This window comes from Dermacentor albipictus, chromosome 5 (genome assembly GCF_038994185.2).
Source record: "Dermacentor albipictus isolate Rhodes 1998 colony chromosome 5, USDA_Dalb.pri_finalv2, whole genome shotgun sequence".
NCBI classification, from domain to species: Eukaryota; Metazoa; Arthropoda; class Arachnida; order Ixodida; family Ixodidae; genus Dermacentor; species Dermacentor albipictus.
This window is the reverse complement of record NC_091825.1, coordinates 111,391,820-111,415,544: the sequence shown is the minus strand read 5'-3', so window position 1 is coordinate 111,415,544 and position 23,725 is coordinate 111,391,820. Positions and strand designations below refer to the sequence as shown.

At 47.4% G+C, this 23,725-nt stretch overlaps 1 protein-coding gene across 4 annotated transcripts in view; it reads left to right on the top strand.

The window, feature by feature from the left end:
• Positions 1-23,725, top strand: part of LOC135920212 (hepatocyte growth factor receptor-like) — a 44,460-nt gene that overhangs the window by 17,055 nt on the left and 3,680 nt on the right. The window contains exons 6-19 of one of the 4 annotated variants that reach the window (XM_070538751.1): positions 486-624; positions 1,848-1,984; positions 4,109-4,300; positions 4,470-4,581; positions 6,102-6,371; positions 7,124-7,279; positions 9,285-9,522; positions 11,344-11,379; positions 13,030-13,176; positions 14,023-14,109; positions 15,197-15,381; positions 15,670-15,779; positions 15,862-16,024; positions 23,531-23,667. In XM_070538751.1, coding sequence (XP_070394852.1) covers positions 486-624; positions 1,848-1,984; positions 4,109-4,300; positions 4,470-4,581; positions 6,102-6,371; positions 7,124-7,279; positions 9,285-9,522; positions 11,344-11,379; positions 13,030-13,176; positions 14,023-14,109; positions 15,197-15,381; positions 15,670-15,779; positions 15,862-16,024; positions 23,531-23,667 — 2,109 coding nt within the window. Of the gene's footprint in view, positions 1-485; positions 625-1,847; positions 1,985-4,108; positions 4,301-4,469; positions 4,582-6,101; positions 6,372-7,123; positions 7,280-9,284; positions 9,523-11,343; positions 11,380-13,029; positions 13,177-14,022; positions 14,110-15,193; positions 15,382-15,669; positions 15,780-15,861; positions 16,025-23,530; positions 23,668-23,725 lie in introns of all 4 variants that reach the window. The other 3 variants (XM_070538750.1, XM_070538753.1, XM_070538752.1) reach the window with 3 other exon arrangements.

The following is a 23,725-nucleotide window of genomic DNA, read 5'->3' as shown; positions in this document are numbered from 1 at the left end:
ACAACGCGTTAGAAACATTTTTGGGTTATATAGGTGTTCTAGTGGCAGGAAATTGAAAAAAAAAAAAGGTAACGTGTTATTTTGTGTCGTTGCCGAGGTTTTACACCAGCAGGGAAGTAAAGTATGGTTGGTCAATGCAATAATATCTGGGACGCGAATTGCTGCGTTTTCTCTGATTAAAGCATGCGCCTCAAGATGACGCCACCAGCGCCTCTGTATTCTAATCTAAACTCGCAAAGAAAACTCGCTAAAGCTCTCTCTCTCTATATATATAATTTATTTAGTTTACATAATATAATCTATCTTTATTGAGCGGATGCCTTTAAGCATTCCCGCGATAATAAGCTGTGTACATCATAGTTGATTTAACTCACTCTCCTCAATAATCATATTCTGTGAACTCGGATTTCAACGCGAGAAGTTTAACTGCCCACTTGCAAAATCAACGTTGCATGCTAACCGATTCACCTGCCTAACTTTTGCAGTGTGCAGTGCAAAACTCCACCAGGGCAGTATGGCTCCAAAGTGGATATTATGATATCCGTAAATGACTCGCATTGGGATGACACGAAGAAGTACGACGTCCAGGACCAGCGCACGATTGATAACGGCTTCGAATATGAGGTGAGTTGCTTACTTTTGCGAAAAAAATCGCCTGGTGACTCGCTATAAAACGCACACTTCTTCTTTTTATTATTATTACTATTTGTAGCTTGAGAACGTCTGCTTTCACAGTTATACCCGTTAGTGCAAGGCTTATTCTTTATGATGCTCGGCATATATACAAGGACCTTTGCAATAGCACGGGAAAAAACACCGGCGGACAAACAAACAAACCATTTTAACAGATAGGAAGAGTTAACAAACGTTACAGAGTTTTGTAATTAATGTCAGGCGCAATCATACCACCAGGCACACTCGACATGTGAACGTTAGGCACTACTACATGCTCCTGTTGCTGTTGCAATGATACTTGGCTAGATATTGGAGCGGCTTGGATGTAGAGTGCAGCTATGAATACTTGAAGGCTAGTTCTGTTTAGCCGAAGTACATTTACGCTCAAAATGATTAGAAAGGAGAATGATGGTTACAGCAGTTTCGGGAACAGAAGTGGGCTGGGCACACCGAACAATAAATGAGACGCTGCTTGTATTTTTGGGTTCGTTATTGAAACAGAGGAAGGGGAAACTGGGAAGACTCGATTCTTTTTTCAGTCGCAACCATATAAAGCCAACAGGAAATGAAGCCGTGGAAAGTACGTGGGGAAATGAACCGTTGCGTCTCAATTGAAATGTAGAAATAAGAAGGTAAAGGGAAAAATGAAACTGGCCGAAAGGACAACTCGCTGCCGCTGGGATCCGAACCCACATCCTCCGCATTACGCGCGTGCTATGCTCTACCAATTGAGCTACGCCGGCGGCGGCTAGCCTCCCATCCACTTTCTGGGGTATTCGTGTATGCGTGCGCGATCTCGCCTTGGCAGTGCTAGAGCCCCCTTGGCTAGCACTCCTTTTAACCGCAGGCGTCACGTGGTACGTGAACCTTGGAACAGGAACTGTCACAGGTAATTAAATTTTCGGGTTTTACGTGCCCGAACGACGGTCTGGCTGTGAGGCACGCAGTTGGCAGTGGGGGGACTCTTCGTTAAGTTTGACAGCGTGTTTTTTTTTTTTTTAACGTGTACCTAAATTTAAGCGCACTACCGTTTTCGCACTTCGACCTCGTGGAAATGCGGACACCGCGACAGGTATCGAACCGGTGACCTTGAGCTCGGTAGCGAGACTCCGTAGCCACTAAGCTGCCGTGGCAGCTACTGTCACAGCGCTAAGTTGTCCTTCTCTTTCCAGGTGGCAACGTTCACAGGCTTGCTACCAACTTATGGGCCAGTTGCCGGAGGAACCAACATAACCGTGTACGGAGCCAACCTCAACATCGGATCGCAGCAGTCCGTGATGATTGGCGAGAACCCGTGCAAGATAAACAGGTAGGGATTAGAAGCTGGCTAGTTGATTGAGAAATGCTAACCTACATGATTGTGCAAGCGGAACTCTTGCAGCTTAGTGTTGCATTTTGCATACAGAAAAAAAAAAGATGAATGATTCAGAAGACAAAACAATCTCTGTGAAACTTCCTATGCGCGCGGCGGCCTGGGTTAGGCTTTCTGAGCTTATGCGATAATCAGACTGCAAAGCTTTCAGCTGTGTTATTTTTGTTCGAGTGTACTGTGAGTATGCCACCGAACAACAAGCCAGGTGCTTGTTGTGCTTATTCAAGTTCGAAGCACCCGAATATAGGTTTTGCCTCATCGCGTGCTTGTAGCAGTGTTGGCAAACGCTGCTAGTGGGGGAAATAAGCATACTATGATTTGCTTTATTGAAAACTTTACCGACTTCTTGAGTGCATTTGCTTAGCGCCAACCACCAAGACTGCCGACAAAAAGAAAAAAAATAAGACATGCAGTGGTTTACAGCATATAAATTCCTAAAGTTCATTTATTGCCAGTTAAAACAATGGTGGAGGGGAGGGGAGAGTTAAGTGCGCTTGCTGGAGCCGTTCATGGAGTGGAAACAACTTTTTAATGCGCCCAGAGCAATTATTATCTCTTCCCTAAATCGACTTCTTATTTCCCTTTGAAAGAAAAAAACTGCAAGAATATTTGAAAATTTGAATACAAATTGGATACTCCTTGCTGTTTGATTAGTATTCGATTGGAGATATCACTGTTTGAAATTGTCGAACATTCTTCTTTTCTGTTGGAATACATGGAATCACACTTTTTTGGAGTCTTGAGTGATTATGACCGCTGCCAATTGGCTTCCAACTATTCTGCTGCAGGAAACTCGCGCAGCTTGTGCAGCAGCACTGCTTTCCGAGCGAACGTACCGGAATTATAAGTCCTGCTCCGTAAAAGTGATCGAAACGTGACGGAAACATCAAGATGGAGGCTTGGAATAGTGATCAAACAAACAGTGCCATTGAAGTGAAACCTTTCGACATGAGTAGCCGTCGTATCGAGAAGGGGGCGATCAAAAACATTGGCTCCAGCGACACTGCTTTGCTTGAACGTTGTTGATAACCTTAGCGAAAGCGAGTTTGTGAATCCCTCGCTTCGGCAGCCTACGAATTCGGTTTCTCGATTTAGCCAAAGCACGTTGTTACCTGGTCAGTCTCACCATGTGTGGATCAATCTAAAACATTCTTCGGCGCTATAGTATCACACTTATCTCCTTCAACGAACACAGCATTAGACGTGCTGTATACCGTGCTTCACCACTAGTATTGTCATGGCACAAGAGACAACTGAAATCAGTTTTTCTCGCTTGTAAGCTTCTAAGTTGAACTGGCGTCAAGTTGTTAATGGCAATACATGTTTGAAATGACGTAAATAAGCTTTCTATTTCTTTTTGTTCTTTCTTTTGTTCCACGTCGACACCACACACACTTTATATTTCACTTTGTTTAGAAACGAGAAAATAGTCAATATTGGAATGACTGTTCGGAAGTCGTTTTTCTCGAATATTCGTATTTGATTCGATTTAAAAACTTCGCTATTCGAGCGCCCCTAAACCCTTAGCCATACTTATCACGAATTAATGTTCTGTCTTAAAATATCGCAGACAGTGCGAGCTACCGGGCATATTCCGGCGATAAAGTTTGCTTTAGAGACGGAGGGAACTGTGCCATGACGCTGGAAGGACGCACAGCGCCGAGACGCGTGCATTCGCATGGTCGCGCTCGTGATCGTCCGATTCGACACCTTGTATCGCTTGATTGACGTGGCTGACTGCATGACTTGCGCTTAGTTGCAGAAAGTGCAGAAAATATTGATTGTTTATGCGGAATGTGCTTATTGCCGGAACGCTTTTTTTTTTTTCCATTTCACCGCACGCTATCATGTTTTGGTCATCCGGCAATTTATCGTTTGCGGAGGAGCCGGCGACGCCATATATAGTTGCCAAATTTGCCAATTTCGCCCCCCCCCCCAAAATAAAAATAAAACATCAATCGTCCCAGCTGTAACTTGCGCTCCAATGCAGCACTGGTGTTGGGAAACAGAGCACGAGCTTGCCGGCATGCCATAGACAAATTTGCCGTTGTTTCGACGCAGGATCGAAAGAACGCTGCTGCAATGCACAACGAGCGCTGTGTCTCCGGAAAATGTGCACAAAGATATGCAAGTCACTCTGGCCATCGACGATGTCGAAGTTCCCTTCGTTCCGGCGGACAACCTCAGTTCGGTGTTCACCTACAGGCCAGATCCCGAGATCAATGACATCTCGCCCAAGACGGCCACGTTCAAGTGAGTACAGCGAAATCTGTGCGCGGTGACTACTGTCTTGTGTGTGCATTTCGCCTGCCTTTACGCAGAGTTGAGAAAAGAAAGAGTGCGTTTGACGTCATTTTTTGAAGATATTACAGATTTTATGTGAATACTCATAGACGAGTGATGCGTGACGTGATCTTTGCAGTGGGAACTCTACTGTTGTGGTGAGGGGTGCTCACCTGGATAGTGTCGCCGTGCCCACGATGGTGACGCGGGTGACTTCTCTCGACCACAAGAGGCAGGAGTACATAAGAAAGGTGAGATGCAGATTCTATGAAACGGACGTCCTAAACAATGCAAAAAAGAAGGATCGCTTGTAGCTCCCTTACGCAGGAGTAACGATTTGTCCTATCTTTAACTTCATTTCTAAGCGTTCTCGTCAGATTGAGTAAGTTCACTTTGTGTGTGCCAGATCACAGTGAGAACGCATCAGACGATAGAGAGCAGATAGAAAGAAGTGCATGCAGTCTTGGGAATACGGTTGAACACGAGGCAAGCACTTTCAGTTTCAGTTTCCGTTTATTGATGCGATTGAAAGCTTGTACAGATTGAGATGCGATTCATATTTTCAAATCGTAAATATTTAAGGCTGTCCCGGAGGCCAGCACACTTGTGGGGAGCTGCCGAGCTTGTCTTGCATACTTCAGTACCGTTTGTCCTCAAAATGTAATTAGGAATAAATGCTTTCTGTGAAAGTAAAAGCAACGACGAGAAAAAAAAACAGAACAAAAGGAAAACTGAGTGAACTTTATGTTCAACCAAAAAAGTGAACGACACACACACACACACACACACACACACACACACACACACACACACGCACACGCACACGCACACGCGCACACACACACACACACACACACACACACACACACACACACACACACACACACACACACACACACACACACACACACACACACACACACACACACACACACACACGTCTGTCTTCATGCCATTGCCGATGGTGCTGGACGAAGCTGGACAAAGAATAGGAGAAACTGACCCGCTCTCGCTTTGATGAGTAACTTGTTGCTATGCAACGTCACTCAAGTGAAAGAAAATGATAAAGTTGAATAATTCGCCAGTTTCATTGGTTCGTCGTTAAGTTAATGAAAACTAAGGCGCGCGTGCGTGGTTTCACGGGTGCAATGCAGCATGACTCACGTGCCAAGCCATCACAAAAAATGTAGTTGCTATTTCTCTGCTAGTAGCCTGAGGGTCGAACCCGCCATTGGACATATGTATTTCTTTTTTTTTTTTATTAAACAGTTCTGAATCGAGGCGAGACAGGAACCCGTCCGCTCGCCGTAAAGTGCCTGAAACGAGCCAAAGATCGATTCGAATTAAAATAAAAAAGTGTCTTAATTTGCAGTTTAAAAGGAAGGAAAGTGAAAAGAAAATAAAGAATAAATGTCACTGAACGCTGTTATTTGCCCTACAGCTTACAACACCAGCTCAAAGCCTCGTGTCGCGGTATTGTGATCGCGCTCTTTAAGCTGCTTTAAGCTTCTTTTATAATTAAGGACTGACATACTTATTGCTCGAGACGGGTGACATATAACACGTCGAGAAAGAACCGGAAGAAAGCTTGAGTGCAAGTTTTCTTCACGTTCCCTCTCTTTGTGTCGTTTCTTTGCCGCTTCGCGCAATAAGAGTCAGTCCTTGACAGTGAACCACCTAGGCACGAAAGGTGATGTGCTTCTTTCTGAAATATTTCGAGTATCACGGAAATCACAAGTGCGTTCTTATGAGCATCGATCGTTTCGCACAGGTCTGTCGTGCAGTGAGCAGTGGCACGAGGATGTTTTGTCCCGTGGCGTCGCTCAAGGAGTCCACCGTGATCAGCGCCAGGCAGCTGGAGGCGCACCTGCTTCCAATTCTGGTGCAGGTGAAATTCGAGATGGACGGTCTGCACCTGCCCAATCGAACAGACGCATCGGAGGGGCACTTCAACTTCGTCTACAGGCCGTCGCCACGTTTCGACCGCTTTCCCGAAGAAGGATTCGGCATCAACCCCGACAAGCCCACTGTCCAGATCACAGTGAGTATGCCAGCTATATGTCTCCGTTCAGAGCAACGGAGTTTTTTTTTTTTTGGAAGAGATTGCAGCGAGGGAAGATCGGCTACTAATAAACTACTAATAAACTATTTACCTACACCAGATGCTAAAAAACCGTTGACACACAAGTGCACCTACACACACAAAGAGATGACGGAAATGGAAGCATGGTGGCATTCCGTTACTTCATGACACATTTGTTTCATTTCGTTGCTTCATGACACATTTCTTTCAGAGCACACGTGTTTTAGGGATCAGTTATGTAGTTGTGGTGCCCGCCCTCACGTGCGTAGGTAGTGCTTATTCATACCGCTTTATCTCCCGTGTCATTCTAGCTATGCGCCGTTGCGAGTTGTAGGCGTATCTAATTTATTTTTTGCCATCTCTGTTCTTCGTACCAGCTTTTTTTACGAACAACGTGTTTCAGCTGTTCACCTATGAAACACAACTAGCATACATTGGCGACGTTGCAGTTTGTCTTTTTTATATGAAATAACAGTATGTTCCTGTTTGCATTAACAAGGTTTGGACGTCTTTCCTTAATGTGGTTGGAATTTATTGATCCTAAACATGTAGGACTACAGATGGAGTAGAATATGCCGAAGAAGTTCCTTGGTGTAAACAGTTCTTCACGTTGGAGAGCTCGAAACGAAGTTAGGAACTGCCTTGTCGTCTTTTCTTGCTCTGTTAATTAAATCAGCATCTGTGTCTGACACTGTCTTGATTCTTTTCAGGGAAACCACTTCGAAGTTCTCATGGATAACGATCAGGTGTCTGTCCGAGTCGATGGCGTCGACAATGCGTGTAATGTCACGACAGTCAGCTCCGGTGTCATCGTGTGCATACTAAGGCCTGATACACTCGACGAGAACATGCCTCACTCCCTCGATGTAAGTACGCAAGTATGCTTGATTAAGCTTGAAAATAGCGCATGTCATTACACAGGTAATATTTTTACGTCAAAAAGTCGCTGACGCGTTTTGTGTTATGTTGCTGACAAAAAGCACGAGTTTCGAGTGGTAAGTGACGGCGCTGATTGTAACTGCTAAAACGAGGCAGTCCAGGTAACTAGAGATCACTGTGAGAGGCCTGCGTCCTGAAACGAAGATAAATAGACAGCTGCTGCCAATGATGGTGACATTGGGATAGCTTGAAGCCATGCTGATTATGAAAGAGGTTAGTTCACTTATTCGCGCATGTGCTAAAAGAACTCGTGGCTGCTTATTATTTGCAAAAGTTTAACACGAAGGTGACGTAGTTGCTTGTTTAAGCAACCAAACAGTATTAATAATATATATCTTAACTTAAATGATGTCACACTCATGAAGCCCTCGCCTTTATTCCTTGTGTAGAGTACTAATGTTATAGTATATGAATTGTACATGTTAACAGAGCTTCTGTTTGCGGGGCTGCAGATTTACATTTTTTATGTGTTTTACAGTAACGAAAAACGAAGTCCTATACTTCACCTTGGTGCGATGTCAGTGCCATCCTGTCCACTAGCGAGCATAAGAAGCTTTCTGTTTTTGTAGCTCTTACATTCAGCAAAAAATCTGCTGAGTTTTCTTATGCTCATAACAAGCTGTATTGAAATTGTTATGAGCTTAAGAAGTCGAAAGCTCAAATAGTGGAAATAGTGAAAGCTAAAGATGAAAGCAAAGTAGTGGAAGCCTAAAAAATTCGCCGCCGATTACCATACTCCCTAATGCGAAATTTCATTGCAGTTCTATACGTGGTTTCATTGCGTGATATATTGGCTGGCGCGGACAATCTGTCTCGCGCGGCACGTTGCAAACGGAGCCAAGTGTCGCTGGACTGCCTCGCTAATCTGTAGATCGCCAGGGACAGCGCGTGGGTGAAGCGTGGGCGCGATTCACAGCAGCCGCCGCAGACAGACCTCCCTAACGACGCGCGCTACTCTGGCGCCATCTCGTAGCCACCGTCGCCGCACTGCGCTTTTCTACTTTTGCTTTCCCCATACCCTACCCCTCCGCTTTCTGCCTCATGGTCCCGCTGCACCCTCCTCCACCGCTTTCCTCCTCGCGCCTTTCATCCCCCGCTGCGCTCCGCATTCGCTCCTTCAACCTTCGCTGTGCTCATTCGCTCGGTTACGCCGACGCCGGAACGAGAGCATAAAAGTTACGCTCTAAAAACAAAAGTGGATTGTTGAAAAATTTAAGCTGTTCGTCCTTTAACCCCTTCGTCTGCTAGCACGGAATTCACCGGTTTGTTAGCGATGGATATTTAATGTACGCTTAAGTAGCGCAGCATGACGCAAATAAGCAAAACGAAGCCAACAGGACGACTACAAGACAAAGATTTTCGATTGAATAAACATAGAAGATACTTCCCCTCCCCCGTACTTGTTTAGGCGAATTACAATTCCGTCCTGGAAGACGAGGGATAACCATTGATTGTTTTTCTGCAGCAAAATTCATTAGGATAAAATACGTGAGGCCAAAAGCGGCCTGCATGTCGTATTTTTCAGTGTTCACCTGTGTGGCTGCTCTTCACTTTCTTTTCTTTCTTTTTTATTTCGACAAATAGCGTTGGGATATTTATTGAGAATAGGCACGGTAAGCTTCGGTTGTGAATCAATGCTTGTGGTGTCCGGTCTTCGGCCGTCCTTGTATTTTCGTGCTATACTCTTTACCACGAATACGCGGAAACTCTCGCAAGTATCGATCTTGGTTTCCACCTCATTTACCTAATTTTCAGTCGGCGAATGTTGTTTCGGTGATTTTCAATACGAACGAAAAGACCAAAAATGTATTGAACTTGGTGTTTATGCTGCGTGATTCTTCCGCCAGTACGTGTTTATTTTCATGTAAGCAATGGAGTGCCTGGGGGGGCACACAACAAGTTGAAGCGTCGGGATTGATTCTCCGTGGACAGGTCGTGTACGCGGGTCGGAGCTATCCGGTGGGCGCCGTCAAGCTGGTGTCAGAGCAGTCCGGCGTCAACTCGGGCGTCATCGCGGGTGTGGTCGTCGTGGTGTTTCTACTCGTGCTCGTCGGTGTGGGGGTGTTCTTCTACCGGCGACGCGACGCCAAGAAGGCGCAGCAGCCGGGCTACTTCGTCGACTTCGACAACCGCCACGTTGAGAACGGCGCGAGAGGAGTCGGAGCGAACAGTGAGTATACACACACCTACTAGAGTACTTCGTTTTTCATCGATGGCATAGCGACGCGTGTGGAAAATTACGTGCAGTTACGTGGAAGCGAAAGTGTTATCAAGGAGAAGTCAGGGACGTGGGAGAATGGGCTTGGGGCGAGCGAGGAGAGGAGCGGTTAGGTCGGCAAGAGTTAGATCAACCTAAGTTCAAACGAGAGCATAACTGGTGAGAATGCCTGTCACGCGAAAATTCCATGCAACCGCGTCGCGTAACCGCTGCGTAGCCGGTTTCTAAACATGGAGTTGTCCCAAGCGTGTACGCTTTGGGTTCTGAGTTAAGCCACTGTTATAAATGCATGTGAGCCTGGAAACGGAACAACGCATAGGAGTAGTTTCGGAATTGTTCGCGTTTGAACATTTATGCTGATGCTACATATAAAGCTGATGTGTGAGAGCGCGCAACTTACTTGTGAACCCAGCTAGAGACTTGGATTCTACCTATAGTTTAGTGAAGACTTCTATTAGAAAAGAATCTTTAGTAGACGCATTTTATTCACGGATACGATGACCTACTTTATTTCCTCGTCTTTGCTCCAGCTCAGCATAAGTGGTCTTCGTACAAGCAAGAAATCAGCATTAGGAGGTGATGTACAACAAGAGCTAGAAAGTGAAAGCTCTGATTATTTTGGGGCTGAAGAAGTACATCGTTGACATTGCGGAATGTGTGAGCACTTTAGGATTGTTCATCTAAGAAAGTGGTGTAGCGGGAAATGAAAGGGTGGCTAGGAAGCGAAATGAAAAAAAAAAAGAGATATGCCGCTCAACGAAGAAGCTGTAACGGTATGTTTGTCACGCTGAGTCCATGTGAAAGTAAACCTTGATAAGCGCCTGAAGATTACAGGCCTGCCTAGCCTTACCGAGTGTCACCAAACAAGGATAACCACAAAACCACCCAGTGCAATCGAGGACGGTGGAGGATACGGTGTAACTAGAAACATTGAAGGTCTATAGAATGGAGTCGGCTGACGCGACGAAAGGGTGATTGGAGATCGCTTGAGACCTCGATTCTACAGCTTGCATAAATAGGCCGATAATGAAGCTGATGGCATGCAGCGCTTTTTCTGAACGCCACCGAAAAAAGAAAATAGCTAAGGCACCTAACACGGTTTCGATTGTAAAACAGATGAAGAAACTCACAAATACACGTTGTGCTGTGACAAGGAAAACCCACTCTGCCGTTCATGGCAGCAAATTTACTGCGAAATCAGCACGGGCCGCACCTGATGGTGAACGTAAACGTAGCAATCGGCAGAGCCGCTCAAATGCGTAGTTTCAACCTTCGATATCTCAAAGGTCTGACGTCTCTCCAATTCTAGCGCTATTTTCACAAAAAAATGACAAACTGTAAACATTTAACCACCTATCGCGGTAGTTTAGTGGCTATGGCGTTGCACTGCAAACTTCGAGGTCGCGGGTTCGATTCAGGCCGCATCGGTCCAATTTCGATCAGGTCGTGTATGTGATACGTCAAACAACAGAACTACATTTTTTTGTTGTGTATGTGATACGTCAAACAACGGAACTACATTTTTTTGTTAATTTAGCTTCTGTACAAGAAGACAAATGGACATTGCTAGAAGGTAAGACAAAATAGACAAATGAATGGCAGTGGCCAAAGCTGTAGCGGCTTCTGAATGTTTCGTTCAAGCGAAATTCAACTGTTTGACATGACCTGTTATATTAGAGCTGCATAAGTGACATCACGGCTGTGCTGCATCACGCCGTGCAATTGGCTTGTTCAGCAGGTCGAGCAGACATTTTTTTTTGTGCGTATTTTCAGGCGACGGCGCCCCTACGAGTCTGCCACAAATTCAGGGTAAGAGGTGGTAAAACGCCAGCACATCCCACGGGCGATACGCCTTTCTTTTTTCCCTCGTGGCTTTCTGGTTTCATGACATGTCCTGGAGCTGAGCGCATGGCTAACACGGACGCGGGCTGGAATGCAGGGGCGATGCCGCCTATTTAGGTGGAAATGATGCCGCTATTGCTACAGATTGCAGAAATTCTTGATCGATAACAGCCTGGGGGGAGTTATCTTAAACTTTGTTAAAGCTGTTGCAACCTAAACCGCTGGTACTTTCACACATACCTCGCGCACTGAGGAGGAGCTGGTTTTTTTACCACATATTCCAATTAATCAAGATATGTGTGTCGTTTTTGGTAGATTGATTTATGTTGCTTAGTGACGCGAGGGTCCTGTAACTTGACGTAACTTGACGGTGGCAGGCGCGACAGTTGAAGAGGTGATGACCGAGGAGGTCCGTGGCTGTGGCCAAATGCTTTAAATTGTTTCGTTTAGCGCTTTAGGCCTCAGGGAGGCATAAGGGTTGGACATCGTGACGAGGAGAACTTAAATTGGAATCTTGCCTTCGTTCTTGGTTCATGTGCGAAAGTCCTAGCGGTTCAAGCGAGCAGATATTCTCAAGGGAACATGGAAGTCTGAAGGAACGGTTGAAGACATCGCATTAACTTTACGTAAATGCTAACAAGGGGCATCAAAATGCGAGGTTTTTGAGTTTCGTGAGTGGTACATGGATGCGTGGAACTAACCTACTAACCGTGCTTTCTCCCTTTCTTTACAGATGCATCAAAGTACATTTAGCGGCGGCAGCTGCATCTCATGCGCTGCTAGGTTTTAGAATGAGTTCTATGACCTACCTTCGATAAGATTTTTATTACTGGAATTAACTAATGAAGTTTAGTAGAAAGTATGCCAAATGACATATAATTGTTTATAGTATGTCAGTGTGTGATAAGACGACGATAATTTTTAAAGCTTGCTTGAAATTAACGATATTATCAGCCGGACATTAGTAAACAGTACCGTGTACAGCTGATACTGCATTATTTGGGCAGGGGGCAACGATATGTGGAGAACTTGTCAATGCAGCTGCCATTCTTCAGTTTCTCTGGCTGCGTAGTAAGGTACTTATATATCATATTAACCACGGTGTCCTCAGTATTCTAGTCGGAATTTAAATCTAAGGTCCGCAAGAATGCTATTTTTCTGACAAAAGCTAAGGCGATAACCACAGGAAACAAAACAGCGTAAATTTCACACCAATAGGCATTGGTGCCAACAAACAAACTTGCACAAATAAGAATTTGTAGACTATGGAAAAGAAACATCGAATCGAATTACAGAAAGAGGGCATACCACATTAACCAAAATGATCAAGTTGTAGCGATGACCGGCCTTCATGTGCTTGAGTCAGCGGGTCTCGAAAGAAGCTGCAGCTTTTTGACCACAAAACGATTATGGCGTACTTTGTATGCAGGTAGCTACGCTTCACAAACGAGCGAAATTTAGCTGACTCACTACTCTCTCCAGCACTCGCCTGCATGACGCACCCTGTCTCTTTGGATTTTGTTTCTTTTGGGCTACGCGGTGAACTGCCTTTGCTTTCCACGTACGGCGACCTTCCCGAGTAAGAGTGGCGTTGTTGTTTCATTCCCGCTTCCACAGGCTACGTGCAAGGCAGTGAAGCCGACGCTCGACAGGCCCTCATAAGCTCCACCTTCCAGATCGACGAGGAGACGAAACTTATGCTCGAATCAGAAAAGCTGCTCTTCAAGAGAGAACACCTCATTTTGGGCCCGGTCATTGGCCAAGGTATGCTACGCTAACCACTTAACCACTTAACGCTAACCTTGGAGCACGACATTAGCTAGCGCCGGCAAATAGCTCAGTCGGAACTCTATCTGCATAATCACCTCAGTAAAGCGTTGATTAGTAACCGAGAAAATAAAGGCGCCGTCTACCTCAAGTTGGCAGGTGTAATAACCTTTTTGGTAAAGTTCGTTTTATTATTGCGGGAAGGGCCTCACTTTGTAATTGCACCCACAGATATATGTTGTGGGAAAAGGCTTAGTGCTGTCACCTGTGCCCTTAATAAAAACGGTCCTCCATACGAAACTGCACTTTTGAGGGGTGTAGTGGTGTGAGTTAAAGATGAATAAGAAAGCCCGTGTGTGTGAAACTTGATTTACTGTACATGGGACAAGGGGCTTGATCTTATCAGGATTTTGGTTATGCACTTGCTGACTCTACTTGTTTGCGAAAGTTGTATCCGTCAAATCGCACAGCGCACCTGCGCAAGCAGCATTTGCGTATCTAGCATAGCATTTTTAATACAGCTAATGAGTGTTTGACTTTCGGGACCCTGTGTAATACCAGTGTAAAAGTTCATATTGTTAGCCTTAAGAAATGTATTACGTGGAGCTGCTCATCTATCGCCCGTTTCAACCTGACTCTACTTGTTTGCGAAAGTTGTGTCCGGCAAATCGCACAGCGCATATGCGGAAGCAGCATTTGCTTATCTAGCATAGCATTTTTAATAAACCTAATGTTAGTTTGACTTTCGGGACCATGTGTAATACCAGTCTAAAAGTTCACATTGTTAGTCTTAAGAAATGCATTACGTGGAGCTGCTCATCTATCGCCCGTTTCAACCGACAGGTCACTTTGGTTGTGTCTACCGGGGTACCTTGGAGCTGGAAGGCAAGGGTGAGGTTCAGCAGGTCGCCGTCAAAACTCTTCACAACAGTGAGTACTCCAATCTCTCACTTAGGGCAATTTAAATAACAATTAGCCTCAGGAGCGTTTCCAAGTCTAATACAGTAACTACATAAGTTTTTGTGCACGTTTCCTTTTTCGTTATCGTTACGAAAATCACGAGAAATGCGCGCCAATCACGCGCACTATTGTGTACGAATAACACAGCAGGCACATGGAATTATTGTACTGCATACGTAACTTTTGAGTACGTTTGTATCTCTGTTTTTGCGGAAACCTTAATTTTTTTTATTCACATTCAGTAAACTTTAGATCTACGCATCGCAGAACCACTCTGCAATATTTTGGTGCCTTTAGTAGGCGAGCTGTGCATGTGGGCGAATATCCGCACCCGAACCAAGGGTGTCGTATTAGTCAGGCAACTCAAGCGCGCTGAATGTTAGTACCAGTGTTTGCAACATTGTAGCCTAGTGCATGTCGCGCAGTTAAAGGAACACGCGCACTTTAGTTCAATATGTTATCACGTTGTAGGGACGGTGAAGAACCACAGGTACTGCTTAGTCTGCGAGATATAACCTTAACTATTGGTAAACGTGTGTTGCGAACGTTCTTGTACATGTACATTCTAGAATGCCACGCGAGTACTAGCCACTACTCTAGAAGGCAGGGCAACTTATCTATAAATAACGGACGCATTGTTGTCGCTCATTCTGTAGAGAAGGCATGTCTTGCACCCAGCGATGACTTGATGACAGTGATCACTCGGCGAAAACAAAACGTAGAAACAAGCACAAGCGATAATATAACTGAATGAATCTTGAATGTCTTTGTGTTTTATAAGTTGAAAGTTCTAAAAGTAGGCGAACATTTACACTGTATTGTAAAGCAGAATGAACGGATATTTGATGTAAAACAGCGAGACACAGTGCCGCCAACTATGTCAGCGGCGCTTGAGATATACCTGCTCAGAGAAGTTGCTGCAAATTTAAGGGATCCTTAAGCACTTCCTATAAGTGACTGCTAGCAGTTTCCATGTTTGCGCTACACATATACTCTCATTTTGTTGTACCGTCGGCGGGATAATTTATTCATTCATTTTGTCCCTTCGACACAGCAGATTCACGCGGGGTCGAGGCTGACGGCCAGGCTTTCCTCGAGGAGGCACTCATCATGAAGGACTTCCACCACATGAACGTGCTGCCGCTCATTGGATTGAGCATTGATGAGTCAGGCGGCTTGATGGTCATCATACCGTACATGAAGTACGGCGATCTGCTATCCTACATTCGAGACGAGAGAAACGTAAGGATATCAAACATAGTGACTTTGCCTGTCGTCACTGGTCAGCCTACGTTGTCATTGTGCAAACTAGAAAACATAGCCTTAAGTGATCCATGGTGTTTAATGCTGCTTTGGCGTGACCAATCAGACGGCATCTGTTTTGAATACAAATTATTAAAGCACTGCACGATTCCAAATGGAGACTTCCGTATCATTATGCAATGTTCGTAGTTAAAGACTGCAGAACACTCCTTGATTAATTCGCTACATCTGCTAACTTACCTACGTGAATTTTTATTGCTCTTCTAGAACCCAACTGTGAAAGACTTGATCACGTTTGGTATCCACGTGGCTGAAGGCATGAAGTATTTGGCTGATACAAAGTTCGTGCACAGAGACCTGGCGGCTCGCAACTGCATGTAAGTGGCCATGTACTAATTTGTTTGCACTTGTCTCTGAGAGACCTTTAAGCGAAGGTCTAAACGTAAGTCATCGTTTCAGGCTTAGCGAGGATTTCATTGTGCGTGTGGCCGACTTTGGCCTATCACGCGACGTCTACGAGAAGGACTACTACAGTGGTGACAACAAGAAGACGAAGCTTCCCGTGAAATGGATGGCACCAGAAAGCTTGGAGAAGGGCATCTACAACCACAAGACGGATGTGGTAAGGTTACCCGCGGCTGGATATGGTACCGGGCAATAGCCACCAGTACTTAATGATGATTGAGGCGCCTTTAAGTCGTGGCACATTAAAGGTGACTATGCTGGCCTCGCGGATCGCACTTGACGGGATCAAAGCGTCCGCTGTCCAGCTAGATAACGGGTCGAACGCAGTTGAACATTTAAAACAAACTTTAATTACACTGAGAAGGTCAAAAAAGCAAGTTAAAAATACACAAAACGTTCAGTTTTAGCCCCGTAAAAAAGTGGTCCGGTCTCTAGGGCTGGTGGGGCGAGTCTGCCCGTCCCGCGCTTTTCCAACTGTGGTCTCCATCCCCGTCGACGCCCCCGGGCACGGGAAACAACAGCCGACCACCCCGAAGCGTCGTCACTGGGTTTCTTTCAGGAACCGAACGGAGGGAGCGGGGTCCTTTCTCTCGCGCACAGCTTGGAGTCCGCGGGGGGCCAGTGAAAGAGAAAGCCATAAAAGTAAGGGAGGCCCGCTTCCCTCTTGAAAGAAAAGTCTGGCCGTGCATTCGCGACGCGCACAGAACACTCCCCGTCTGGTGTCTTCCGTTGTTAAGACGCCACCACTATATCATGGTCACAGCAAACGCACAACTTCTGTAGTTGGCCGGAAGAATGTTTTCACAACCCCGTCTTTGGCTGTTTTCAGCTCGACCTTGCGCACCCTTCCATCTGCGCTGGGCAGGCTTCGTGTAATCACTCCGACGGGCCAGTCGTTGCGGGTTGCTTCTTTATCCCTGAGTAGAACGACGTCGCCTTCTTTGAGGTCGGGTTTTGCTGCTTGCCATTTTCGGCGTTGTTGCAAAGTAGTGACATACGTTGTGCGCCAGCGCTTCCAGAACTCGTCAGCCAGGTTTTGCACGAGACGCCAATGCCGTTTGTAGAGGTTGCTTGTATCTAACTGCCCAGTTGTTACAGATGCGCTTCCGTGTTTTTGGGTTAAGAGTGTCGCCGGAGTTAGGATTGTGGAGTCTTCGGGGTCAGACGAAGTAGGAGTTATGGGCCTAGCATTAATGATGGCCGCAACTTCTGCCAAAAAGGTTGCAAGAATGTCATGCGTGAGTCGTTGATGACGTGACTGCATGAGCATTGAGTCAAGAATGCGACGTGCAATGCCTATCATCCGCTCCCACGCACCGCCCATATGGGACGCGTGCGGTGGATTGAATATCCATTTGCAGCCGTTTCCGCTGAGGAACTTGCCTATTTGTGAGCGATGAATGCCCTCTGCGCTGATTCCAAGTTCTCTGCAAGCTCCGATAAAATTGGTCCCGCAGTCAGAGCGTATTAGCTTGACGGGCCCTCGCACTGCTAGGTACCTTCGGAAGGCATTAATGAAACTCGACGTATCCATTGATTCGATCAGCTCAATGTGCACTGCGCGAATGCTTAAGCAAGTGAACATGACTGCCCAGCGCTTGCTGTTTGCAACACCACCTCTCGTTCGGCGAGAGACAATCATCCAGGGACCGAAAACATCGATTCCAACATTCGTGAAAGGAGGATCTGTGCTGATTCGGTCTGCCGGAAGGTCAGCCATCTTCTGGTCGTGAAAGCGCCCTCGCAGCTTCTTGCATGAAATGCATGCTTGCAGCACGGATGAGATGCACCTTTTACCTCCGACGATCCAATATCCAGCAGCTCGTACGGCTCCTTCTGTGAAGTGTCGGCCCTGGTGTTGCACGCATTCATGGTGGTGGCGCACGAGAAGCTTCGCCACATGGTGCCGACCCGGCAATAAGAGAGGGTGTTTCTCATCGTCTGGAAGGTCGCTTCTGTTCAAGCGGCCGCCGACGCGGATCAAGCCGTTGGCGTCTAAGAATGGGTCAAGCCTTCGAAGCGAGCTTGTCTTGTGAACCTGCTCTCCTCTCTGGATACAACATATCTCTTCATAAAATGCGTCCTGCTGTACTGCGCGAATGATGACGAGCCTGGCTTTGGAGAGCGCCTCAACGGGAGCTACCTCTCCTTGTGATGCGTTCTTTGCGCGATGGGCAACCTGGATCAGACTTGCTACAGCACGAGTGAGAGATTTCCAGTTCGAGAGTCTATGAAAGCGTTCAGCTCCGAGTCGCTGTCGTCTGTTCACCTCCGTCGCCAGAGTGCAGACTTCAGGGCGTATTTCTTTGTCTTCATCAGGATTTAAGAGGATGAAGCTCGACGACCGTGCTTCCTCTTCTCGTCGTGAGAGAAAATCAGGTCCGGACAACCAGTTCGTGCTTTTAAGCTGTGCTGCTGGAATCGCTCTAGTGGCGTGGTCTGCTGGATTTTCGTCTGTGTGAACGTATTTCCATTGTTCAGGTTGCGTGCTGCTACGTATCCGCTGCACCCTGTTGGCCACATACACGTAGAACCTTCTTGTTTCGTTGTATATGTAACCCAAGACCACTTTGCTATCCGTGTAGAACGTGACCGAGTTCGGCTGGAAGTCCAATTCTCGTAGTATAGAATCGGTCATCTCTACAGCAAGCACTGCTGCACACAACTCAAGCCTTGGGATGGTGTGTTCTGGTTGTGGAGCAAGCTTGGCCTTTCCCATCACAAATCCGACGTGTCTGTTTCCTTGCTTGTCAGTCACGCGTAGGTATGCCACAGCTGCGACGGCCCTTGTGGACGCGTCTGAAAATACATGAATGTCCCTGCTTTCGGCTTCAAGCGTCGAGACTGGCGCATACGTTCTTCGCACGTGAAGGTGCTGTAGTGTCTGGAGAGAGTTCTTCCACTCGTCCCATCTCTGCTTTTTCTCGTCCGAAGGCGGTGTGTCCCAGTCATAACCCTTCGTCACGAGGTCACGGAGAAGGTACTTGCCTTGAACCGTTATTGGAGCCACAAACCCTAGTGGATCGTAAAGGCTGTTGACGGTCGACAGCACTCCTCGCCGCGTATCTGGCCTGTCCTGACGAGGAGCCCTGAAGACGAAGCTGTCGTCGCGTATGTCCCACAGTAGACCGAGACTTCTTTGCGTAAGCGACGCGTCTGTGCCGAAGTCGAGGTTCTTCAGTCCCTGGGCGTGGTCCTCTCGAGGAAATGCATTCAGCACATTCTGCCTATTCGAAGCTATCTTGTGCAGCCTTATGTTAGCTGTTGCAAGCATTTTCTGCGTTCTTTGCAGCAGACTAATGGCATCTTCTTCGCTCGGAAGAGACTTAAGCCCATCATCGACGTAGAAATCTCTTTCAACGAACTTCCTGGCATCTTCACCAAATCGTGGGGCAGCTTGTTGGGCAGTCCGTCGAAGGCCATACGTTGAAACAGCTGGCGATGGGCTGTTGCCGAAAACGTGAACCTTCATTCGGCACTCTATGATTTCTCTGGAGATATCGTTGCCCTTAAACCAGAGGAACCTCAGGTAGTTCTGATGGTCCTCGCGAACCATGAAACTGTAGAACATTTGCTGGACGTCTGCTGTAACCGCAACTGGTTCTTGCCGGAAGCGTATCAAAATCCCCACAAGGTTATTCGTCAGGTCGGGGCCGGTCAGGAGAACGTTGTTCAGAGATACCCCTTCATACTGAGCGCTGGAGTCAAACACGACTCGGATTTGATCAGGCTTCTGGGGGTGGTGAACGCCGAATATGGGCAGATACCAACATTCTTCGTCCACGTGAAGTGGTGGAGCTTCCTCCGCATGACCCTTGATGAAGAGCTCGTTCATGAAGTTGACGAAACGTTCCCTTGTTTCAGGATTTTTTCGCAGGGTACGCCGTAGCGAGAGCAGACGAGACAGAGCTTGTTCTCTGTTGTTCGGAAGCCGACTTCTCGGTGTGCGAAAGGGGAGAGGGGCGACCCAATTATTTAATTTGTCTTGGGCGAATTCACTACTCATTATCTTGAGGAATGTCTTGTCTTCCATGGAGAGAGCACGCTGGTTGTCAAGTTCTGTTGTCTCGAAAAGATTCGGGGCCAGGTTGTCATCCAATGTTGCTGCCAATCGTAAATCTTTTGAGACCTTATCCGCAGAGTAGTGAATTGGCGCCTCCCTAACAAAGAAATGTCTTGGGCATGGCTCAAAAAGGGATGGTCGCCCACTGTCCAGCACATGGGTCTTGAACACGTTGACGCTGTCCGTTTTCCGCGTTCGACCAACGCAAACATCGCCGACAATGACCCATCCGAGGTCGAGCTTCTGAGCATACGGCGCGTCGTGGGGTCCGTTGATTGTCTGACGAACCTTGTGAGCTCTTAGAATGTCCCGGCCAAGGAGGAGCAGTATTCCAGCCTCCTCAAGAGGCGGAATGTGATTTGCTACTGACTTCAAGTGTGGGTAGTGCCTTGCAGCGTCAGGTGTCGGAATTTCGTCTCTGTTTTCTGGAATTGCCTTGCACTCGAGGAGAGGTGGAAGAGGAAACTTGACTTCGCCTGACATGCTCTGCACGAAAAAACCATGAGCGACTCTTCCAACCACTTCAGTACTGCCGGAGCAAGTGCGGAGCGTGTATTGCGTAGGCGTCCCCTTCACTCCGAAATCGTTGAGGAGTTCTGGCCTAACCAACGAGCGATTACTCTGGTCGTCAAGAATCGCGTACGCTCTGACTGTTTTCTCAGGCTGAGTCTCATGGGTCACCTCTACGAGGCAGATTTTAGCACACGACTTTGTGCTGCTGCCAGCGTTTGCCACTTCGGTACGCCTAGATGTGACTCTTCTTTCTGAGTCATCTGTCGTACTGTCATCAGACCCACTAGCTCTTGACGGCGCTGAGGTTGGCGGTGCTGGGTGAAGCGCTGTGGCGTGGTCGGCGCTGTCGCATATGAGGCATCTCACAACGGCCTGACATTGCCACTGCATGTGGTTCTTGGATGAGCAGCATCGTAGGCAGATCCCTTGCTTCTTTATGAAAGATTGCCGCTCTTCCAAGGTTTTCTCACGGAAGGCGCGACACCTTTCCAAAGGGTGAGGTTTCTTGTGATATGGACACCACCTTTTCAAGTCCTCGATTCCGGTTGCTGTTCGTTAGCAGTGGCATCTTGACTAATCTTGGCAAAAACAGGATCCACTTCTATTTTCCTCGCTGACACAGATGATCTTTGCCGCGTGGTCTTGGCACCATTGTCTTCCTTCCTTTGATTGAATTCAGACGAGGCATTTTGTGGATGCAAGATGAAACTCGGGTCGTTCCTCATGCTGGCCTGATCTCTAACAAATTTGCTAAAGAAAGAAAAGGGTGGAAATGCAGTGTGGTGATCTTTCTTGTATTTCGACCCCGCCGACATCCAATTTTCTTGAAGTCCAGATGGCAACTTCGAAACAATTTTGTTGACCCCTCTTGCGGTATCCAAATAGCCAAGACCGGCGAGATACGGGTCAGTTTTCGCAGCCTCGAGTTCTAGCAGGAGGTCGCCAAGTTCCTGGAGTCTGGTATTTTCCCGGTAAGCTATCTTCGGGAAGTCTTCCAGCCGCTTCAGTAGTGCATCCTCAATTGCCTCAGGGCGCCCGAAGACGTCGTCGAGCCGTTTCCACACAACGTTCAAGCCCGTTGAAAAGTCATCCACGTGCACCGATTTCAATCTCCGAGCCTGATTTGACGATTCAGGGCCGAGCCATTTGATGAGAAGGTCCAGCTCTTCCTGGGCCGAAAGACCTAGATCTCTGACGACACCTTTAAACGATGATTTCCAAGCGCGAAAGTTCTCAGGTCGATCATCAAACTTGATAAGACCGCTTGAAACAAGGTCCTTGCGGCACAGGAATTTGAGGACATCGGCTAGCTCTGAGCTTGAACTGTTGTGTGCCGGGGCGTGCACAAGCGGCTGCGGTTCAACTCGTAAGTCCATAGGACGACTCGTCGCTCCAGCATGCTTAAAACTTGGGTTGTTAGGGGCAGCATGGTAGTCAGGTGGACGTTCATCAGCTCGCAGACACATCGAATTATTCGCAGCTGTGTTGGCCCTCGGCGACGTGTGAACATTGTTTACGTCGTCGCTAGAGTTGGTGGCAGCCACCTCAGTAAACACGAGCGCAGAGTTGCGTAGGGCTTGCTGCTCATCGATATAACTCCTAGTCTGCAGCGTTCGGTCCACAGGAGGGAGCGTGCGCATGCGCTCCCCGCCATCCTGCTCCACGGCTGCCTCGAGCGCATTCGCCTGTGCGTTTGCAGCTGCCGCTTCTTTTTCATGCTGCAAAATATCCAATTCAGCCTCAATCCTTGCCTTCTCAATACGCATCGCGGCCTCTCTGCGACCAAACTCTGCTCTGGCCCGGACGGCTTCAGCTTGTGCGCGTGCTTGTACGGCGGCTAGGCTGATTGTTGACGAGCCCGATCGTCGTGACCTCGAAGAAACGCTTGAGTGGGCCGATAGAGAGTGCTGCGACGTTACCTCTTGTAAGCGGTCGCGTTCTCGTTCTGTAGCCTCACGTAATTTGTCGCTTACAGTCACATAACGATCTGCGTCGATTGCTTTTTGAAGTTCTAATTCCTGCTGGGCTTCAGATCTGCTTGTTTTGGCGAGGAAGGTAGCGTATCTGGCGGCGACGTGCTCGTAGCACTCATAGCTTGCGCGAAGCTGCGTTGCGGCGTTGTTAACGTCTTCCTCTTTCGCACATGACACTTTGAAAATAGCTGTCTCCACGTTCTTCCAGGCAGCGTCTATTCTCCGGCAGTGCTCTTCGCGGCTCGTTTCATACGTTTCTGTAGCTTTCATGGAAAACGTAGTTGCTCTTTGTGGTCGAATATTTGCCGTGGAAGCTTCATGCTCAGCTGTCATAATTTGAGACGTTTCAGGCGTCAGCTTGTCCTGATCCATTTTTGCGTGCGTGCTTCACGACGTATCTCACTCAAAGCGGACGTATGCCGTGAAGCCTGATAAGCTGCGCGATGAAATTTGAAACGAGCCCACCTTGTCGTTGCCCTGTGTGCCGTCAGCTGCTCAACTTGTAGGCGATGCCGTGTCCTTGCAGTAGGCGGATGTCATGGTCAAACCGGAGGTCTTGCCGTGCGACGTATTCCACTGCAGCGGATGTTGATTTGGCGGCCGATGGCAGTCGACTTCACTTTTTTACTATGCTGGCCTCGCGGATCGCACTTGACGGGATCAAAGCGTCCGCTGTCCAGCTAGATAACGGGTCGAACGCAGTTGAACATTTAAAACAAACTTTAATTACACTGAGAAGGTCAAAAAAGCAAGTTAAAAATACACAAAACGTTCAGTTTTAGCCCCGTAAAAAAGTGGTCCGGTCTCTAGGGCTGGTGGGGCGAGTCTGCCCGTCCCGCGCTTTTCCAACTGTGGTCTCCATCCCCGTCGACGCCCCCGGGCACGGGAAACAACAGCCGACCACCCCGAAGCGTCGTCACTGGGTTTCTTTCAGGAACCGAACGGAGGGAGCGGGGTCCTTTCTCTCGCGCACAGCTTGGAGTCCGCGGGGGGCCAGTGAAAGAGAAAGCCATAAAAGTAAGGGAGGCCCGCTTCCCTCTTGAAAGAAAAGTCTGGCCGTGCATTCGCGACGCGCACAGAACAGTGACCGTATCCAATCTTTTTTCTGACGCAGTGGTCGTATGGTGTGCTCTTGTGGGAGCTCATGACACGTGGTGTGACGCCGTATCCAGAAGTGGACAACTGGGATATCGTCAATTTCCTGAAGCAAGGACGGCGGATGCAACAGCCGAGCTACTGCCCTGATGAACTGTAAGTCAGAGTGAAGAACAATGTCCTAGAAACTGTGTTAACAAAGAATTTGTACAAT